General features: G+C 45.2%; 1 protein-coding gene across 1 annotated transcript in view; it reads left to right on the top strand.

Annotated features, from left to right (window-relative positions):
- The first annotated feature begins 2,235 nt into the window (after positions 1-2,235).
- The window catches only part of LOC115475592 (erythrocyte membrane protein band 4.2-like), a 39,525-nt gene continuing 22,102 nt past the window's right edge, over positions 2,236-19,658 (top strand). The window contains 7 exon segments of the mRNA XM_030211443.1: positions 2,236-2,394; positions 5,913-6,068; positions 6,071-6,097; positions 8,483-8,725; positions 9,569-9,687; positions 13,717-13,845; positions 15,273-15,447. Of these exon segments, the coding sequence (XP_030067303.1) occupies positions 2,385-2,394; positions 5,913-6,068; positions 6,071-6,097; positions 8,483-8,725; positions 9,569-9,687; positions 13,717-13,845; positions 15,273-15,447 (859 nt within the window). The 5' untranslated portion in view covers positions 2,236-2,384.

Below are 19,658 nucleotides of genomic sequence, written 5' to 3'. Positions count from 1 at the left end.
AGCTGATTTTTACCATGCGCTAAAAACAGTAATGCGGCCTTGTAAAAGGTCCCTTAAGGGGCCTTTTTACTAGAGGGTTGGCCGCACATCAATCTGGAACTACCACCAGGACTGCCGAGAGGGAGCGGCAGGGGGGACAAAATTCCCCGGGCCCAGGCTTCCAAGGGGGCCACAGTCCCACCCGCCCGCCCTCGGCTCCATCGACCGTCCACTGCCGGGCCCCCTCCATTCAAATCACAGCACCTCACCACCTCGTTCCATGTGAAAGCGCAGCAGCGTCAGTCTGCAGATCGCCTCCCTTCGGGCCTTCCCTCCCTGTGTCCCGCCCTCATCTGATGTAACTTGCGTGAGGGCGGGACACAGGGAGGGAAGGCCCGAAGGGAGGCGATCTGAAGACTGACGCTGCTGCGCTTCTTTCACACACAGCAAGGTCGAGGTGAGGCGCTATGATTTGAATTCAGGGGGCCAGGTCCGGTGGTGGACGGGGCGGGGGTGGCGATGACGACCTGGGCGTCCTTGCCCCGGGCCCGGCCCAGTCTCTCGGCGGCCCTGACTACCACTGGCCCAATGCGGGCGCCGGTAGTACTTCCATCCCCAGCTCATGGCATTTTCGGTGCTAGGAGGTTACCCATTGGTAATTAGGCAGTGCTACGTACTGCCCTCTTATCACCTCTACCTCAACGGGTGGCAGTAAATGCTTCCTCTGAAATGGCCACAGCCATTTCTTTTTGGGGGCTTTTTACCCGCTGCAGTAAAAGGGGCCCTGGCACGTGGCAAAAAACAGCCACCACCGCTCGCTCAGGGCCCCTTTTTACAGCAGCTTGGTAAAGGACCCTAAGTGAAGAAAAACTACACCGGCTCCCAATCAATGAGCGTATTGCTTTCAAAATCTGCACCCTGGTTCATAAAATTATCTATGCCGAAGCCCCATGATACATAACAAAACTATAGACCTGCAATCAGAAACACAACAAGATCAGCACCAACATACCTGTAAATCTTCATTACCCAAGCAGCAAAGGACTCAAATACAATCAACGTATGCATCCAGCTTTTCCTATTTAAGTACACAGCTATGGAACGCTCTGCCAAAAATAGTAAAAACAACGTACGACCACCTACATTTCCGAAAAGAACTATAAAAACAAACCTGTTCAGGAAGGCATATCCCACCGACCCAACATAATAGCCTGAATACCTGCAACACACAAAACCAAAGATCGTAATGGACACACCCCAACTTCCCTCTTCCTCCCTAAGTCCCCAATGTATCTACCATACATGAACCTTATTCTACTACAATAACACTTGCATTTGTTCATACCGGAACTGGCGGATGCCATTACAGTACTATGTAAGCTACGTTGAGCCCTGCAAATAGGTGGGAAAATGGGGATACAAATGTAACAAATAAATAAATAAATAATCAGAGAGGCTGGATTATCATGATTACAATGGGGTGTGCAGAGTTAAAATGCTTTGTGTCATGTTTTGTTTTGTTTTTAGGTCCAAAACAACAGACTGAGCCTGCCCAAATTCTTCTACCCCAGGGCCTGTGGGAAGCTGTAGCTCTGATTCCCCACAGACAAACTGGGGCTGTATTTCCAGACCTGCAATGGGATTTAAAAAATGGCAGCAGCAAAATTGGACCTTGGATTGGAAGGTGAGACTCCGGGTCCTAGTGGATCTGGAGAAACTGGACAGATCGGAGGGCTGGCAGATATAAACCAGACGCGACAGAGTGGACAAACTTGGACGAATCTGGAATAAAGCTATTGACACTCCGGAAGGGTAGCCATGCGAGGGAGGGCAGTGGGTATGGGGGGGGGGACGGGATGGGGGGTTGGAAGGGGGGAGGAAATATACAATTTTGGATAAGTGTTATAGTTGAGTTTGAGCTGTTTATGACAATCAGCAGCCTCTGGCTACATCTATGTCTATTGTAAAATTTTTGTGGTGTTGATAAAAATTAAAAATTAAAAAAAAACAAAACCCGAGAAACAGCCTGTTGCTTTTTTACAAGGAGCGTCAGTGTCACTGCCAGCTGACATTCACAACTGCCTGGAGTTGGCAGATAGCCGAAATAAACTACACATCTGGAGAGTAAGATAAAGTCAGGCGGGGGGGGGGGGGGGGGGGGAGGGGGATTAGGAAAACCCTCCCTAGTACCATGAAGCGGAAGTACCTGAAAACTGTCTGTGGAATAATAAGAGAAAGAATGTCCATGAAATATTCTCCTTTCTTTTCCTTTTCTTAGTGAGAGACTGAAAGGGTAGAATCGTACCACTCAAGTGAGCAGTGTGTGACGGATGGGCAAAGGCAGATTCAGGAGCTGTTTGTGAGAGGACCTTCTTACTCCTAAGCTGACAGTGAGGAAGACCAGCATGGGGCAAGGTGAGTAGACCAAATGAAATGTCAAGGCAAAAAAAAAAAAAAACCAAAAGATATAGAACACTGAACTTGGTCAGAAGATATAAGCTAGATCCTTGTTTTTACCATTCTCCAATATTCAAATGATTGAATATTTTGACACCCAACAAACAGGACTTAATACGGATCTGAGTTTCTAATCATTATAAAACATAAAGCTGTATTTCTCTGTTTATTTCTCTATTTATTACCCTCCTCTCACCTACCAACACCCATCCTGTTAGAATATCAATGAAATGCTTTGATGTCCCCCATGCATACCTCCTACCCACCCCCACCCTCCCACCCTGTCAGACTGTCAAAGTAATGCTTTGATGTTCTCTCATATATACTATCTGCTAACTCAATTTGCTTATTTCCCATCTGAGGAAGAAGGGCAACCTTCGAAAGCTAATCAAGAAATGTATTAAGTTATGTCCAATAAAAAAGGTATCATCTTATTTCTTTTCCATGTTTTATTTTGTTTGATTTCTATAGATTCTACATGGAATGTTGCTATTCTACTAGCAACATTCCATGTAGAAGTCGGCCCTTGTAGATCACCAATGTGGCCGCGCAGGCTTTCTGCTTCTGGAGTCTGACGTCCTGCACGTACGTGCAGGACGTCAGACTCACAGAAACAGAAGCCTGCGCAGCCTTCTACATGGAATGTTGCTAGTGGAATAGCAACATTCCATGTAGAATCTCCAATAGTATCTATTTTACTGTCATAGTAATGCTTGAATGTTTTCACTTATATACACTGTCAGCTACACATTTGCTTATTTCCGATCTGAGGAAGAAGGGCAACCTTTGAAAGCTAATCAAGAAATTGTATTAAGTTATGTCCAATAAAAAAGGTATCATCTTATTTTCTTTTCCATGTTTTATTTGTTTTGATTTCTATAGATTCTACATGGAATGTTGCTATTCTACTAGCAACATTCCATGTAGAAGTCGGCCCTTGTAGATCACCAATGTGGCCGCGCAGGCTTCTGCTTCTGTGAGTCTGACGTCCTGCACGTACGTGCAGGACGTCATACTCACAGAAACAGAAGCCTGCACAGCCTTCTACATGGAATGTTGCTACTGGAATAGCAACATTCCATGTAGAATCTCCAATAGTAGCAACATTCCATGTAGAATCTCCAATAGTATCTATTTACTGTCATAGTAATGCTTGAATGTTTTCACTTATATACACTGTCAGCTAGCACATTTGCTTATTTCCCATCTGAGGAAGAAGGGCAACCTTCGAAAGCTAATCAAGAATGTATTAAGTTATGTCCAATAAAAAAGGTATCATCTTATTTTCTTTTCCATGTTTTATTTGTTTGATTTCTATTGATAACCTTTAAGAGTGGACTAACACGGCCTACCGCACCTCTCTACCATTCTCCTAAAGCATTCTAAGTAGACTGGAAACCAGTTGTATAGTGACTGAAGACGGTTCCACTCTACAGTTTGAAACCAGTTTCCAAAATCTTAACAAAGATAATGAACACCTACAGCTAATGGAAACATGAAGGTGTAAGTCACTGCAGGGAGCATGAGAAACCAATCTATCCTGGAGCAAAGGATGCAGGGTACCCACAATGAATTATGCCAGAAATACTTCTGCACGCACTGTCTCCATTGTATGCAATTCTATCAGTGGCCGTACCAAGGGGGTGCGGTGGGGGGGGGGGGACGGTCCGCCCGGGTGCACGCTGCTGGGGGGGGGGGCCACGTGCCTGTCGGCTCCGTTGGTTCCCTGCTCTCTCTGCCCCGGAACAGGTTACTTCCTGTTCCGAGCAGAGGGAGCAGGGAGCCAGCGGAGCCGACAGGCACGCGGCTGCTCCCAGCAGCCAAGAAGGTGCCCGGAGGGGTGGTTGTTGATGCGCCGAGGGGGGAGTTTGATGCGCCGGAGGGGAGGGTTGATGCCGAAGGGGGTGTCGTGCTGCACCCTGGGGGGACAGACGCCGCTGCACCTGGGAGGGGGCTGCGCAGTGGTGATCTGCCCCGGGTGGCAGCCGACCTAGGATCGCCACTGATTCTATTTCAAACATATTCATCGTGGGTATCCTGAAAACCCGGCGAGTGTGTCCTGAAGTTCTCAATCCTGAGTTAGTCCAATAATAGGCAGAACCTGCAGCTTAAGCCATTTACCTGAATAAAACAGAGGTTTATGTGCAGAAATTGCTTCTTTATAATTGCTGGTCTATATGCATTAAATGTATGCATGCACACAGTCTATACCAGTGGTTCCCAAACCTGGTCCCGGAGGCACCCAGCCAGTCAGGGTTTCAGGATATCCCACAATGATTATTCATGAGAGAGATGTGTATGCAGTAGAGGTAGTGCATGCAAATCTCTCTCGTGAATATTTATTGTGGATATCCTGAAAGCCTGACTGGCTGGGGTGCCTCCGGGATCAGGTTTGGGAAGCACTGGTCTATACACATGATATAGGACTAGATTCAGTAATGACGCTCAAAAACTAGCACGGAAAAAAATCCAAACAGACCTGGGTGCCGTTTATACAATACCACTTAAAGTCAATTTCTCTGCCAAACTTTGGGCACAAGGATTTACATCAACTGAAACCTGGTGTAAATCCTGGTGCGTAATTTAGGCGCAGATTCCTAGTATTCAATAATACTGCATGCATCTTTAGTGAACCCCCCCCCCCCCCCCCCGACCTGCCCGTGCCCCTCCCATGACCATGTCCTCTCTTGACATGCCCACAATAAGATACGCGCATGGATTTTTATGGCACGGTGCTTCAATCTGTCCAGAATACAGCCGTTAAACTTATTTGTCATGCATGCAAGTTTGAACGTGTTTCCCTCCTTGCAAAAATTCTATTGGCTTCCTGTTCAACAGTGCGTTATCTTTAAGTAGCTCACTGTCACTTTCAAAGCTCATAGGATTGGTCTCCCAGATGACATTGCCTATTTTACCATACCTTCCTCCCCTGTTCACCTACTTCACTCTATAAATGATCACAGATTGGTTCTCCCTAACCCTAAGTCAGCGCAATTACAATGCACTCATCACCATGCTTTCTTTTTTTCCTCTCGCTCTGTCTCTCTCTCGGGCTGAATCTTCTTTAAGAATTTTAAATAACCTTAAAAAAATTGGCTTTTTAAGCAGGCTTTCTCATTGGAATGATCTGTTACCAGGAATTTATGTCCTGTGTCACTTTTCCCTACCCTACTTACTTGTTTCCTGACCTTTCCCTCCCTTCCCTTTTCTCTTGCAGTCTTTCTCTGTTGTGAATTGTTTGGTATGACTGGTTTTACGCTTTCCTTTCGGATTTTGTAGCTCTTTTCTCAGTTGTTTACCTATTGTTTTATTGTATGTAAACCACCCAGTTCTGCGAGTCAGCTTGGACAGTCTAGAAAGTTTTAATAAACTAGAAACTTAGCAAGATGCAGGTGCAAATCCAAATTGTTACTAATTAATGCCAGTAAATGATTGCCAGCACCCAATTATTGATGCTGGTTTGCTTTCTATTACAGCGCTGCAGATTCCAAAATGTGACCTGAATGCAGCAAAGAACAACAGGGCGCACCACACCAACGAGATCAGTGTGCAGCAGCTAATTGTGAGGAGGGGGAAGGAATTCACCATCATCTTGCACTTCATACAAGAGGTCCATCATTACCTCAAGAATCTCAAAAGATCTCCCTTATTGCACAGACAGGTAATCTTCGTAAAACACTCACTTCACAGCTAGGTGATCTCCAATGCACTCAATTTATAGACAGGTAATTTCAGTACCAAACTCACATCACAGATAGGTGCTCTCCAAAATACTCATTTGCAAGACAGGAATCTCCATAACAATCACTTCACAGCCAGGTAATCTCTAACGTACTCAGTTTACAGACAGCTAATCTGAATACCAAACTCAGTTTACAGATAGGTACTCTGCACAATACTCACTTCTGAGACAGGTCATTTCCATCAAATACTCACACATGACAGAAGATGATCTCCATTAACTCACCTCACACATAGGTACTCTGCACAATACTTACCATTCCGAGATAAGTAATTTCCATCAAAAACTTACACATTACAGAAGATGATCTCCCATAAATTCACCTCTAGATAGTTACTCTGCACAATACTCACCACTCCAAGACAAGTAATTTCCATCAAATACTCATACTTTACAGAAGATGATCTCCCATAAATTCACCTCATAGATAGTTACTCTGCACAATACTCACCATTCCGAGACAAGTAATTTCCATCAAATACCCATACCTTACAGATGATGATCTCCCATAAATTCACCTCTAGATAGTTACTCTGCACAATACTCACCACTCCAAGACAAGTAATTTCCATCAAATAATTACACATTACAGAAGATGATCTCCCATAAATTCACCTCTAGGTAGTTACTCTGCACAATACTCACCACTCCGAAACAAGTAATTTCCATCAAATACCCATACCTTACAGAAGATGATCTCCCATAAATTCACCTCTAGATAGTTACTCTGGACAATGCTCACCACTCTGAGACAAGTAATTTCCATCAAATACCTATACCTTACAGAAGATGATCTCCCATAAATTCACCTTACACATAGTTACTCTGCACAATTCTCACCATTCCGAGACAAGTAATTTCCATCAAATACCCATACCTTACAGAAGATGATCTCCCATAAACTCACCTCACAGATAGTTACTCTGCACAATACTCACCACTCTGAGACAGGTCATCTCCATCACAATCTCTTCACAGCCAGATCATTTCCAGCACACTCAGTTTACAGACAGATACTCTCAGTACCAAACTCATCTCATTTATCTCTCCACAATGCTCACCTCCGAGACAATCTCCATCAAATACTCACAAGTTACAGAAGATGGCCTCCCATAAATTCACTGAACAAACAGGTAATCTCCATCACACTCACTGTACAGTCAGAACAATTCCGTCACACTCATAGTGCCTAGCTCACATCTATTCTGATAACTACAAATCATTAAAAATGTGTACGTGGTAAATAGACCATTAACAAAAATATATAGGGGGACAATAGTTAGGGGAATGTGGAAAAAAATAGAATAGAATAATGGTTTTTACATGTTTTTCTAGATTCCTGAGGCAGGTGCTTTGGTGCCGAAACACGGCAGCTGTGTCAAGTCACTTGACAGGCATATTTTCAAAGCACTTAGCCTTCCAAAATTCCATATTGGTGTTTCTCAATAAAGACTTACAATTGTACAAGTGTCTCCCTTGTTGTTTGGAAAGGGCCAGCCTACCCTACTTCTTTTTTCACTCAATTGACTCTCGTAAGGCTTGGTGTTTCGCAATAAAGACTTACAATTGTACAAGTGTCTTGTTGCTTGGAAAAAAGCCAGACTACCCTACTCCTTTTTTCGCTCATAGTATGCATGGTATCATATTAAGAAGGGAGGTGACTACCCATGGCGGAATGCCTGATAAAAATAATAAATCTTAAAAGAAAATTTAAACTTCTTAAAAGAGGACGCCATTCTAGTATCTAAGGGGAAACTACTCCATAGAGACGGGTGCAGCATACTGAAGCAGGAGGACTTTGTCTTGTCCAGTCTAATTTTATGATGGAAAGGGAATTATCAGGGTTATGCTGGAAGGAACAAAGACATCTAGATGATGACAATAGTATTGGTAGGCTAGAAGGAAATAGAGGGAGATGGGCATCTTGCACAGGTACTACCGTAGGAGCCAATGCTCAGCCAGGAGAGGGATGCATGGTCAATCATCTTCTCTGCAAGGAGTGGCTTAACAGATGAGTTTTGTATCATTTTGGAGTCTTTTGAGATGGAATGAGGGAAGTACTTGATACAATAATCCAACTCGGACATGACTAAGGCATGGATTAAAATGCATAATGAGGAGAGATCAGGCAATCTATGCCACACAGTCACCATGACAGATATGTAAAGTTAGTACCACACTCACCATCCACTTACCTCACTGAAGTGCTGTCCTCAGAGACAGGCAATCTCTCCTTACACTCACCTCACAATCAGATTGTTTCTATAATTCATCTAGTTGAGTTATTTCTATTTCTGATTGCAGGGCCTAACCCATCCAAACTAGATGGGACAAAACATGAATTTGCAATTTCAAGTCTTGGAAACAAGAAATCATGGAGTGCAGCTATCTCAGAGAGGGATTTGCATTCTTGGAGCGTCTCAGTCACCACTCCAGCCAATGCTATCATTGGGCATTATACCCTTCTGCTGAGGAAGTCTACAAAATTTCAACACTCAGTCCACAAGCTGGGAGACTTCATCCTGATTTTCAATCCCTGGTGCCCAGGTAAATTATCACCTTAACTAGCAGACACACCAAACATTTGTGAAAGCAGAAGGATTTGTCCTTCCACCTCCCTGTTTGATCCCAGCGCTTGTTTCCCCAGTCTGAATGCACCACCGTTCCAAAGGCTCCGTCCTGTGGTTGTCTACCTCTGACAGTCCACATGGGTCTATCATGCCATTCCAGCCATGCTCCATCCTCCAGCCCATACAGGCCACTGCCTTGTGAGTACACCTTTGCTTCTCCTGAGTCTTCTGGCTGCTCAAGCTGAGACCAAGGCTTGAGCCTCCATACAGCCAATGTGGCTGTTGGAGCCACTCCATGATACGTTGAGTAGGGTATGCATGCTCATTAGGACACACATAACCACTCCCCCCCCCCCCCCCCATGGCTCCATGACAGATGCCTCTATAGGGACCTTAGCCACACATACCCTACAAAAGGTATCTGTCAGGAACTAGTAGAGTATACACACACACAGTCCAAAAAAAGCCCTGTTGGAATCACGTCTGTGTATCTGTGTACACAGAATACTATGCATACAAATAATATAGCAATGCCTTTAGGAATTAGAGGAATTGTAAGTATCCTCAGAGCTTTTTATGGAGATGCACTCAGCAAAGGCAAGACAGCAGTCTGCAAATGGTTTTAAATGGATAGCATCTCATCTGTGACAAGAAAAGCTGTAAAAGGTATCATTTTTCTAGCTGGAAGGCCCAGGACAAAAGATGTTAACACACATGAGCCTTTGCAACCTGCAGAATAGGCCTGTGAGGTCTTGAAAGCTCATGTAATAAGTCAGGGGTTCACATACAGAGCATGAATTATGGTGTTTCTCTCTGGCAGAAGACAGTGTGTTCTTGAATAATGAGGCGCAGCGACAGGAATATGTTCTCAACGAAGACGGAATCATTTACTGGGGAACCGAGAGCAGTGTTGAGTCGTATCCCTGGAACTATGGGCAGGTAAACCAGAATGAATCCCTGCTACACTACAGGGAAAGGAAAGAGAAAGCCATGCACTAGAGGGCGATCCTATATTTAGGTGTATAGAGGGTGCCTATGTGGTACCTACTGTATAAAGGAATGTAGGTGCCATAGGGCTGGTATAAATGCTTGTGCCTAAGTTGCTGAAATATACACATAAATTATAGCATTCTATAAGTTATACATGTAACTCTGCACTGTGCCCACACTCCATATGCAGACCAGAGGTGTAGCTAGGTGGGGTGCAAGGGGAGCCGAATGGATTTTAATGAAATTGCACCTATGTGAATTGGGCCTGCAGCCTTGCACTGGCACCTATTTTACAAAAGATCTGCTCCCCCTGACATCAAAACCCAGGTATGCTTCTTCGCCCACCTTCAAACCACTCACCTTCACACAGTGACGATCCTAGGTCAGTTGCCACCCGAGGTGATCACCGATGTGCACCTCCCCCCCCCCCCCCCCCCCGGTGCAGCACCCCCCCCCCCCGGCGTAATGACACCCCCCAGATAATCAACCCCCCCCCCCCCCCCCCCGGATGCATTCTTGGCTGCTGGGAGCAGCTGCGCAGCTCTCAGATCCGCTGGCTCCCTGCTCCCTCTGCCCCGGAACAGGAAGTAACCTGTTCCGGGGCAGAGTGAGCAGGGAAACAGCGGAGCCGACAGGCGTGCGGCTGCTCTCTGCACCCCTCCAGTGGCGTGCACCTGGGGCGGACCGCCCCCACCCTCCCGCCCTTGCTACACCACTGCCTTCACATGTAGTGGGGAAGTTATCAGAGTGGGTGTGATAGTGCATGAACCGAGTTGGGCAGGAGGCCCTCATAAACGTACAGCCAGACCAAGGGGAAGTGAAACAAAACTCTTTTATTGAACCGTTGCCGCAGCCTGTTACCCGCAGGTACAGTGAATAACAAGTATAGGCTCTTTTACTCCAGAGTCCACTGTGCAGGCCTTGTAAATGACTGGTTTACCCCCAGTATGTACACACAAACACCTTTCCTTGCCAGGTTTTACCCCATTGGTTTGCCTCCAACCAGACCTCAACACTATCCTTACGTAGCCTAACCTACCTTTGTATCAGTTTCTGGTAGTTTACTTACAAGCCATGAAGACCCTCACTCCAGGGCAGCTTCTCTCCTTCCAGGGCCTCACTGGTGGAAACCTATGTGTTGGGCCTCCTTAACCTCTTCCCTGGGCCTCTGTATCGGGGCCTCCCTGAACTCCTCTGGCTCAGGGCAGGGCCGCCGAGAGACTGGGCCGGGCCCAGGGCAAGGCCACCCCCGAGCCCCGCCCCTGCAGCCCTCACAGCCCCGCCCCTGAGGTCGCCGCCGCCGCTCCCCCCGAGGTCACCACCAATAAGAGCCAACCTCATTAGTGATGTCACAATGGCTTGATTGTATAGAATGTTTGTACGTTTGGGAAGCTCGCCAGGTGCCCTTGGCCTGGATTGGCCGCTGTCGTGGACAGGATGCTAGGCTCGATGGACCCTTGGTCTTTTCCCAGTATGGCATTACTTATGTACTTATGAGTATATCTCTTTTAATTTATATCATTTAACATATATGTGATTTTATGTTTATTGTCGATTTGTAGGTGTGATAATTGTCCTTTTATAACATGAACTGTGCCCCTGATGCAGGCAGTCGCTGCCGAAACATGTTGTGCAAACGGCGGTGCCTTCTTTATACCAGAAACGCATCCGAATCAACACGATCATATCTAAATCTACACTACCCAAGCTGTAACGGACTTAAGTACAAATCTACCTACGCATCCAGCTTTTCCTACGTAAGCCACACAACTGTGGAACGCGCTACCAAAAGCTGTGGAAACGACATACGACCACCTTCACTTCCGGAAAAAATACTAAAACCACCCTGTTTAAAAAGGCATACCTCATAAACCCAAACTAAACGCCTGATCTCTGCAACACAACAAAACTAAAGAACGCAATGGACACAACACAAATCTTCCGTTAGACGATGTCCTAATGTGGTTGTGCCACATGAACTTTTATCTTACCACAATATTACTACTACTACTACTTAGTATTTCTATAGCGCTGCCAGGGTTACGCAGCGCTGTACAAGTTTAGCATGGGGAAGGGCAGTCCATGCTCAAGAGAGCTTACAATCTAAAGGTAACAAACTATGTAGTCAGTGTAGGTAACATGAATGGGGACGGTGGTTAGGCGCCAAAAGCAAGGGAGAAGAGATGGGCTTTGAGTAAGGACTTGAAGATGGGCAGGGAGGGCGCATGGCGTATGGGCTCGGGAAGTCTGTTCCAGGCATAAGGTGATGCGAGGCAGAAGGGGCGGAGTCTGGAGTTAGCGGTGGTAGAGAAAGGTACAGATAGAAGTGATTTGTCCTGAGAGCGGAGGTTGCGGGTGGGAACATACGGGGAGAGGAGGGTAGAGAGGTAAAGGGGGGCTGCAGATTGAGTGCACTTGAAGGTCAATAGGAGAAGCTTGAACTGTATACGGTAGCGGATCGGGAGCCAGTGAAGCGACTTGAGGAGAGGGGTGATATGAGAGTATCGGTTCACGCGGTAGATAAGACGTGCGGTGGAATTTTGGACAGATTGAAGGGGGGATAGATGGCTAAGCGGGAGGCCAGCGAGAAGAAGGTTGCAATAGTCAAGACGAGAGGTAACGAGCGAGTGGATGAGGGTTCGGGTGGTCTGTTCAGAGAGGAATGGGCGAATTTTGCTAATATTATAGAGGAAGAAGCGACAGGTCTTAGCTGTCTGTGGGATATGGGCAGAGAAGGAGAGGGAGGAGTCGAAGATGACTCTGAGATTGCGGGCTGAAGAGACGGGGAGGATGAGGGCGTTGTCAACAGAGACGGAAAGTGGGGGTAGAGGAGAAGAGGGTTTGGGTGGAAAGACAAGGAGCTCGGTCTTTGCCATGTTCAGTTTCAGATGCCGGTTGGACATCCAGGCAGCGATGTCTGAGAGGCAGGCCGAAACTTTGGCCTGGGTTTCGACTGTGATGTCGGGAGTGGAGAGATAAAGCTGGGTGTCATCAGTATCATATTGTATTTGTTCACATCGGAGTCTGCAATCGCCTCTCCGGTACTATGTAAGCCACATTGAGCCTACAAATAGGTGGGAAAATGTGGGATACAAATGAAACAAATAAATAAATAAATAGAATCCCCCACCCCACCCCCGCCTCCGAGCCCTGTTCTGCTACAGTGTGTCCTACTTGCACTTGAACTAAAATTGAAATCATTTCTTTGTATAACTGAAAGTTACATTGAAATTGAAATTAAAAAGAAAATGTGAATCAAATGTATACGTTGTTGGAGGAAAGTGCGCGGTCTAGGCTTCCTTCCGTGCAGCAGGCCTCTCAGATGATTATGGAGTAGAAGTTTGAGCCATATACTTTCCAAACTCTGAATTGTCATAGATGAGGCTTAGGTGCCTAGATGGTAACCTTGGCTGTATCGACTAAGACCATTACTGGGTTGGTTTGTACGGTCTGAGTCCTGCAAACAGCAATCCGGTTGTAGGACGGGTTAGAGAGAGCTTCAATGGAAATTCTAGTAATTTGGAACGTGAGGGCAGTACTGGGCAGACTTTATGGCCTGTGTCCCACAAATGACAAAACATATTCAGATAGACTGGAGTGAGCTTTGACGGCAACTCCAGTAGTTGGAACATAAGAACAGAGCCGGACAGACTGCTACGGTCTACGTCCCAGAAACGCCAAAGAAAGACCATGATCAAGTATATAATACCATGTTCATTGTTGATTTTTAAGTCTTGAATTGATAATGAATGTGGCTGTTGGGCAGACTGGATGGACCATTCAGGTCTTTATCTGCCGTCACTTACTATGTTACTATGGTTGATGGGCCAAACAATAAATTATTAACAAAAATTAAGAGATAATCTCATGAGCATGCTGCAAATAGCATTACAACTACTGCTAAGCACGAGACTGATTCTATGAATGTCTTCATTCTGTTCACCCTTGATGTTGGACTACAACATTTTTTTCTTTCAGTGCGATAAGGTCATCCTTGACATCTGTCTCAAGTTGCTGGACCTGAGCTCACAATGCCTAGAGGATCCTAAAAGGGGCTGGGAAGCAAGGAATGACCCAGTACACATTTGCCACATGGTCAACGCCTTGGTATGGAAACAGCTGTAAAAATGCAATATTCCATCACTGCATTTCTGAAGTGGGAAAAGGAGAGATTAACTGCAACCTGGTGACATTTAGTGAAAGATAAGAGGGTGTGGGTGGAGGAGGGATTAAGGATTTTCAAGAACTCTTTCATGTAAGGCCTCAGGATAGGTTTGCATAGCTGCAGCTAAAATATTTTCTAGGTGAAAGGAAGACAAAATTAGTTGTAAGACAACCCATCACTCCTGCTGAGCAATTGGGGTTAGCGTCTGCTCTCAACTCCCTGCTGAATGAAGGTGAGTGGAGGAGTGGCCTAGTGGTTAGCGTGGTGGACTTTGGTCCTGGGGAACTGGGTTTGATTCCCACTCTGGGCAAGTCACTTAACCCTCCATTGCCCTGTAGGATCATTTATATAATATGCAAGCCGCATTGAACCTGCTATGAGTGGGAAAGCGCGGGGTACAAATGTAACAAATAAATAAATTAATGATTGAGAGGAGGAGTTGAGCTCTTTGCTGCCAGAAGGGATGTGGGAGAATATTCAAAAGAAGATTAGTAAATCTTCAATTTGTAAAAGAATTCTGGAAAACGGATATGAAGTTTTTTACTGGTAGTATCTAATGCCCCGAAGGTTGCATAATACTTACGTTGATTGCTGGTGATGCTGTAGGCAGGATGGCATGATGCTCCACATCTGGTAGAGTTAGTAAACAGTAGAGATGATGACAGCTGTTGCAGGCTTCTGGGAATGGATGAATGATTCTACATGAAGCAGATTGCAGATACCAACACTGTGAGTTCCCAGAATTTGGTTTGGTTTGGTGTGCATTTGTGTTTTGGTTCAACAAATGTGGTTGTTTCTGCATTGCTTTAATACGAAAGAACATCCCGACAGAGTAAGATTACTCTTTGGAGACTCTTTGGTTCAGCCTTTAGTTTAGAAAGGAAAATTTACGAGTGCTGGAGTAAAGTATGCAGACAAGTAAATATAATGTAGCCACAGGCAGGGCTTGGTGGGCTGTGGCCCCTCTACTTTAGAGTCAGATACCCCTCCCCCCACCACCACCAAGTAAGCAGCAGCAACATAGGCAAATGGGGGGAAGCACTTGAGGTGGTGTGTGCATCTGCACTGCCTAATGTCCACCCGTGTTGACCTTGGGCCCCACCAAAACATTAGTCCTGGCTGGGCAACTACTGAGAATGTCCGATGCTCAAGGTCCACAGCCCAGCCTGATTTCCAGGATTTCCACAATGAATACATATGAGAGCTATTTGCATTCACTACTTCCATTGCGTGAAAACAGATCTCGTACATATTCATTGTGGAAATCCTGAAAACCAGGTTGGCTTGTGGACCTCGAGGACTGGATTTGAGCACCCCTACCCTAGAAGGTCCACCAGAGGTTATCTCCAGCTTCTTTTCTTTACCTCAGCTGAGCGATAATAAGAAGGGTATCCTGTGTGGAAGCTGGAACAATGAATACGGCAGTGGAACACTGCCAGGCAAATGGAAGGGGAGTGCACCCATCTTGCAACGGTGGATCAAGGCCAACTGCCAGCCCGCTCACTCTGGACGATGCTGGGTGTTCGCAGCTGTTATGTGCACAGGTAAGATCTAGACTTAAAACCCCAGGCATATCTGCTCATGAATTCGGTGCCAGATCTGTGGGGGCACCCTGGATATTTGAAAAACCACTTTCACTCTGTGGGAGGGAGAAGGTGTAATTCGTACCGAGTTGAGCACTCCTTATAGTTTTGAAAAGATAGCGCCTATGAACTTCTGGCGTTTTGCAACTGAAAATAGGGTTACATCTATGCTTTGAGCAACTAAAGAGTGGGGAGAGGGCCGTTTTCAAAGGCTATATTCACTAAGGAGCCCTTTTAATAAGCTGCGTTAAGCAACGTGCTATTCCAGCTTGGCCAGTCCGGCCGCTTCACATCTTTTCCTGCCTTCAACGGTTCTAATCGTGGCCTGCTTCTTTCACCTGGTCTGGATGGGTATTTCACCTGCTCCCCATCGTGGATCGCCTTGCAGACAGTTGTACAAGCTACTCTGAACCGTCACCGCATCTGGAGTCTAACGAAGACCTGCCTATCTCTGACTGCTGTCTTCAGAATTTCAACATAGTGCCCACAGTCCTTCCTAATAAAATGTACCTAGTCCTTTTTTTTTTTTTTTTTTGTCTCTCTTACCCTTTCCCTATTTCTTCTGAATTTAATGTAATTGTATTTGTAAAACAACTGGTCTGGCTATTGCCTTATCAGTACATTGTAAGCCACTTTGAGTCCGCATCCCTGTGGAAAAAAGTGGGATATAAATGTAAATAAATAAATAAAATTAACATAAGCGTAACACAGGAAAACTGGCCTAACATAGGATTCACTACAACATTCTGCATTACTTCTGCTATTTGTGTGTACTAACTCCCTAATTCTATATAAGTTGCCATAAAATGCATGCACAGTTTAATTGAATAACAAGGCAATTCGTGCAATAATTCTACTGTTGGTATATATATTTAGGTCCCCTTCTGTCCCTCTCTATCTGAACAGGTATCTTATTCCCTACTCTCCTTTACGTTGTCTTAGATCGGCTGACAATAATCTTCTTTCCTTACCACTGCTCTCTTCTATCCCTCTCACCAGTCCTCAAGATTCTGCATTTAACTATTTAGGTTCCGAACTCTGGAATGAGCTCCCAGGTCAGATTAGGGATCGACCCACTTTTGCGTCTTTCAAACTGGCACCAACAACTCACCTTTTCAGAATTGCATTTGACCCTTCTTCATAACCCTTCCCTTTTGCCTGATTTTTCGGATTTACTAGGGCCACAAACTCTTAAATATAGGAATGTTAAAACTGAGTGACAGCAGGAGCAGATTTAAGGCACAGGAAAAAAAAAAGTTAGGAGCTTACCACTCATTTCTAGCACTAGGCTCATAAATTAGGGTAATAAATCTAGGCAAATGGATGATGGAACTAAGGGCCCCTTTTACTAAGCCGCGTAAGTGTCTACACTCGCCCAACGAGCGCCAAAATGAACTCACTGCCTCACTACCACATGACTCTTGCGATAATTTCATTTTTGGCGCACGTCCACTATGCACATCTGAAAAATATTTTTTTTTCTGGCGCGCGTAGCGGACTCGCACCAAGTGGCATCTGACACACATAGGTCATGTTTTTAATTAAATAAGGCTGCTTGTATCACCTCCCAAATTAGTACTTACCAACCACCCACAATTTAGGGAGATAAAATACTAAGAAGGCCGCATCTCATGAGAGAAGCAATTCTTTATTCTTACCAAGAGAAAGTACATTACAAGTATATTCTTCTGTTCATCCATAATTGCACCTTTCCCAGGCCCGTTTGCACATACATAGTAACATAGTAACATATAGTAACATAGTAGATGATGGCAGAAAAAGACCTGCACGTCCATCCAGTCTGCCCAACAAGATAAACTTATATGTGCTACTTTTTGTGTACACCCTACTTTGATTTGTACCTGTCCTCTTCAGGGCATAGACCGTATAAGTCTGCCCAGCACTATCCCCGCCTCCCAACCACCAGCCTCGCCTCCCACCACCGGTTCTGGCACAGACCGTATAAGTCTGCCCAGCACTATCCCTGCCTCCCAACCACCAGTCCCGCCTCCCACCACCGGCTCTGGCACAGACTGTATAAGTCTGCTCAGCACTATCCCCGACTCCAACCACCAGCCCCGCCTCCCACCACCGGCTCTGCCATTGGAATGTCTTATAAGATCATAAGTTCGTGGGCCTCACGATTTATGGCCTCTGCCCATTTTGACTCCGCTCTAGGGTGGACAACTAAGTTTATAGTGTTTACTTAGGTGCTAGCAGACCATAAGCTCTGATTCAGTAAAGAGGTCAACTAAGGGACACTCAAGTACTTAGGCCTATCAGCCTATATGTTCTATTAAGCCTTAGCTTAACCATAGTTCATATTTCATAATTCATAATTGTACCCATAATATACAGTCATTACCGCACAGATTCTTTACCGCTAGGTCTATGGCTGGCAATAAGGTCAAAGACCCAAAATGGACGTGCGGCAATTTTAATTTTACCGCACATCCATTTTCAGGAAAAAAAAAAAAGAGGGCTTTTTTACAGGCACACTGAAAAATAATTCTGCGCACGCCCAAAACCCACGCCTACACTACCGCAGGCCTTTTTTTTTACGGCAGCTTAGTAAAAGGACCCCTAAGTTTATATGCACAGCTTTTAAGCTGAATTTTTCAACTGAAAATAGGACACAAATTTAAGAGCCTAAATTTAGGAGCTTGTATTTTTTTTGAAAATTGGGTCTATACCATCTAAAAGTGAAAATATATATATATTGTGACAAGGCTACATCCCCGATGTATAGAGTGATGCAGCAAAACCATGAACTACATATCCCAGAATGCATTTCCAGTCCTAGCAGTGAGATCCCAGGGATAGGCAAGCTGGCCATATACCGTCTCTGACCACAAGAGGGAGAGTAAATGAAGGAGCCAGTTCCCCTGGACCCGCAATCAGTATCATGCTACCCACCTGTAATAGGGAGGGGTGGGCTGAGAAGCAGGAGGAGTATTGGATGGAAGAGGGAATTAATCAGCCTGAGCAGGGGAAGAAAGCAGAACGGAATGGGAGCTTGAGGGCAGCCCCTGAAGGTTTGGAAACCTACATGGTTTTGTAATTTATTTTGGTTTAAAGCCTGTTTTTCTTGTGGGAGACCTGTTTGCTTTGGGGAAACCATGAATGGTGGGTAGGGGAATTACTAACCTGTTTTGAAACCTGATTATTTTTGAGAACCTCTGAAGTTGGAAGGCTTGTTTATGAAGGAGGGCTGCCTGGTGGGAAGAGGGGTTCAGTTCAGGAGGAGAGGAGCAGTACAGGCTGAAAATCCTTGGGCAAGACAGGTCCCTAAAGAACTGAAGCAGGCTGAAATAGAGGAAGTCCCAAAAGTATTGAACCTCCTGAAAGTAAAGGCTGCTGGGTGATTAAGTGTTTGTCTTGAGGGGAAATCCTGCTTGTGGGACAAGTACTATTTGTTTGCTACTGACTGGGACCAAAAAAGCAGGGATTTCCCAAAGGACTATTGCATTCCCCTCAGGGAAGCGGGCAAAGTCTTTGTGTAATTGGTTGATGTACTAAGCGAGGCAGAACAGCCCTGCCTGAGAAGCAAGTCTCTACTATGGAGTGAAGTTTTGTTTATGAATCTGGAAAATAAAGGAAGGTTTTTGAAGTATTTCCTGGTGGCAGTTTTGTGAAGTCCTGGCTATTCATGGGAGGCCGCTTCCTCCCTCCTACTGGAGCAGCGGGCCCGTTTACAATATTTTTAATGAACAACCAATGACTCCCACTGGCAGAATTGTTTCATTATCTCTGTGTAAGAGAATATTTCAGGCAACGGATCTGATGCCTATGTCTAACTCCTACTGCATGAATTTGTTCCTCTGTAAGTTTATCAATAGAAATCAAACAAAATAAAACATGGAAAAGAAAATAAGATGATACCTTTTTTATTGGACATAACTTAATACATTTCTTAATTAGCTTTCAAAGGTTGCCCTTCTTCCTCAGATCGGAAATAAGCAAATGTGCTAGCTGACAGTGTATATAAGTGAAAACATTCAAGCATTACTATGACAGTAAAATAGATACAATTGGAGATTCTACATGGAATGTTGCTACTATTTGAGATTCTACATGGAATGTTGCTATTCCACTAGCAACATTCCATGTAGAAGCCTGCGCGGCCACATTGGTGATCTGCAAGGGCCGACTTCTACATGGAATGTTGCTAG

The sequence above is a fragment of the Microcaecilia unicolor genome, chromosome 8 (assembly GCF_901765095.1).
Source record: "Microcaecilia unicolor chromosome 8, aMicUni1.1, whole genome shotgun sequence".
NCBI lineage: Eukaryota > Metazoa > Chordata > Amphibia > Gymnophiona > Siphonopidae > Microcaecilia > Microcaecilia unicolor.
The sequence above is the reverse complement of the archived record's forward strand: the minus strand, read 5'-3'. Positions and strand labels throughout refer to the sequence as shown.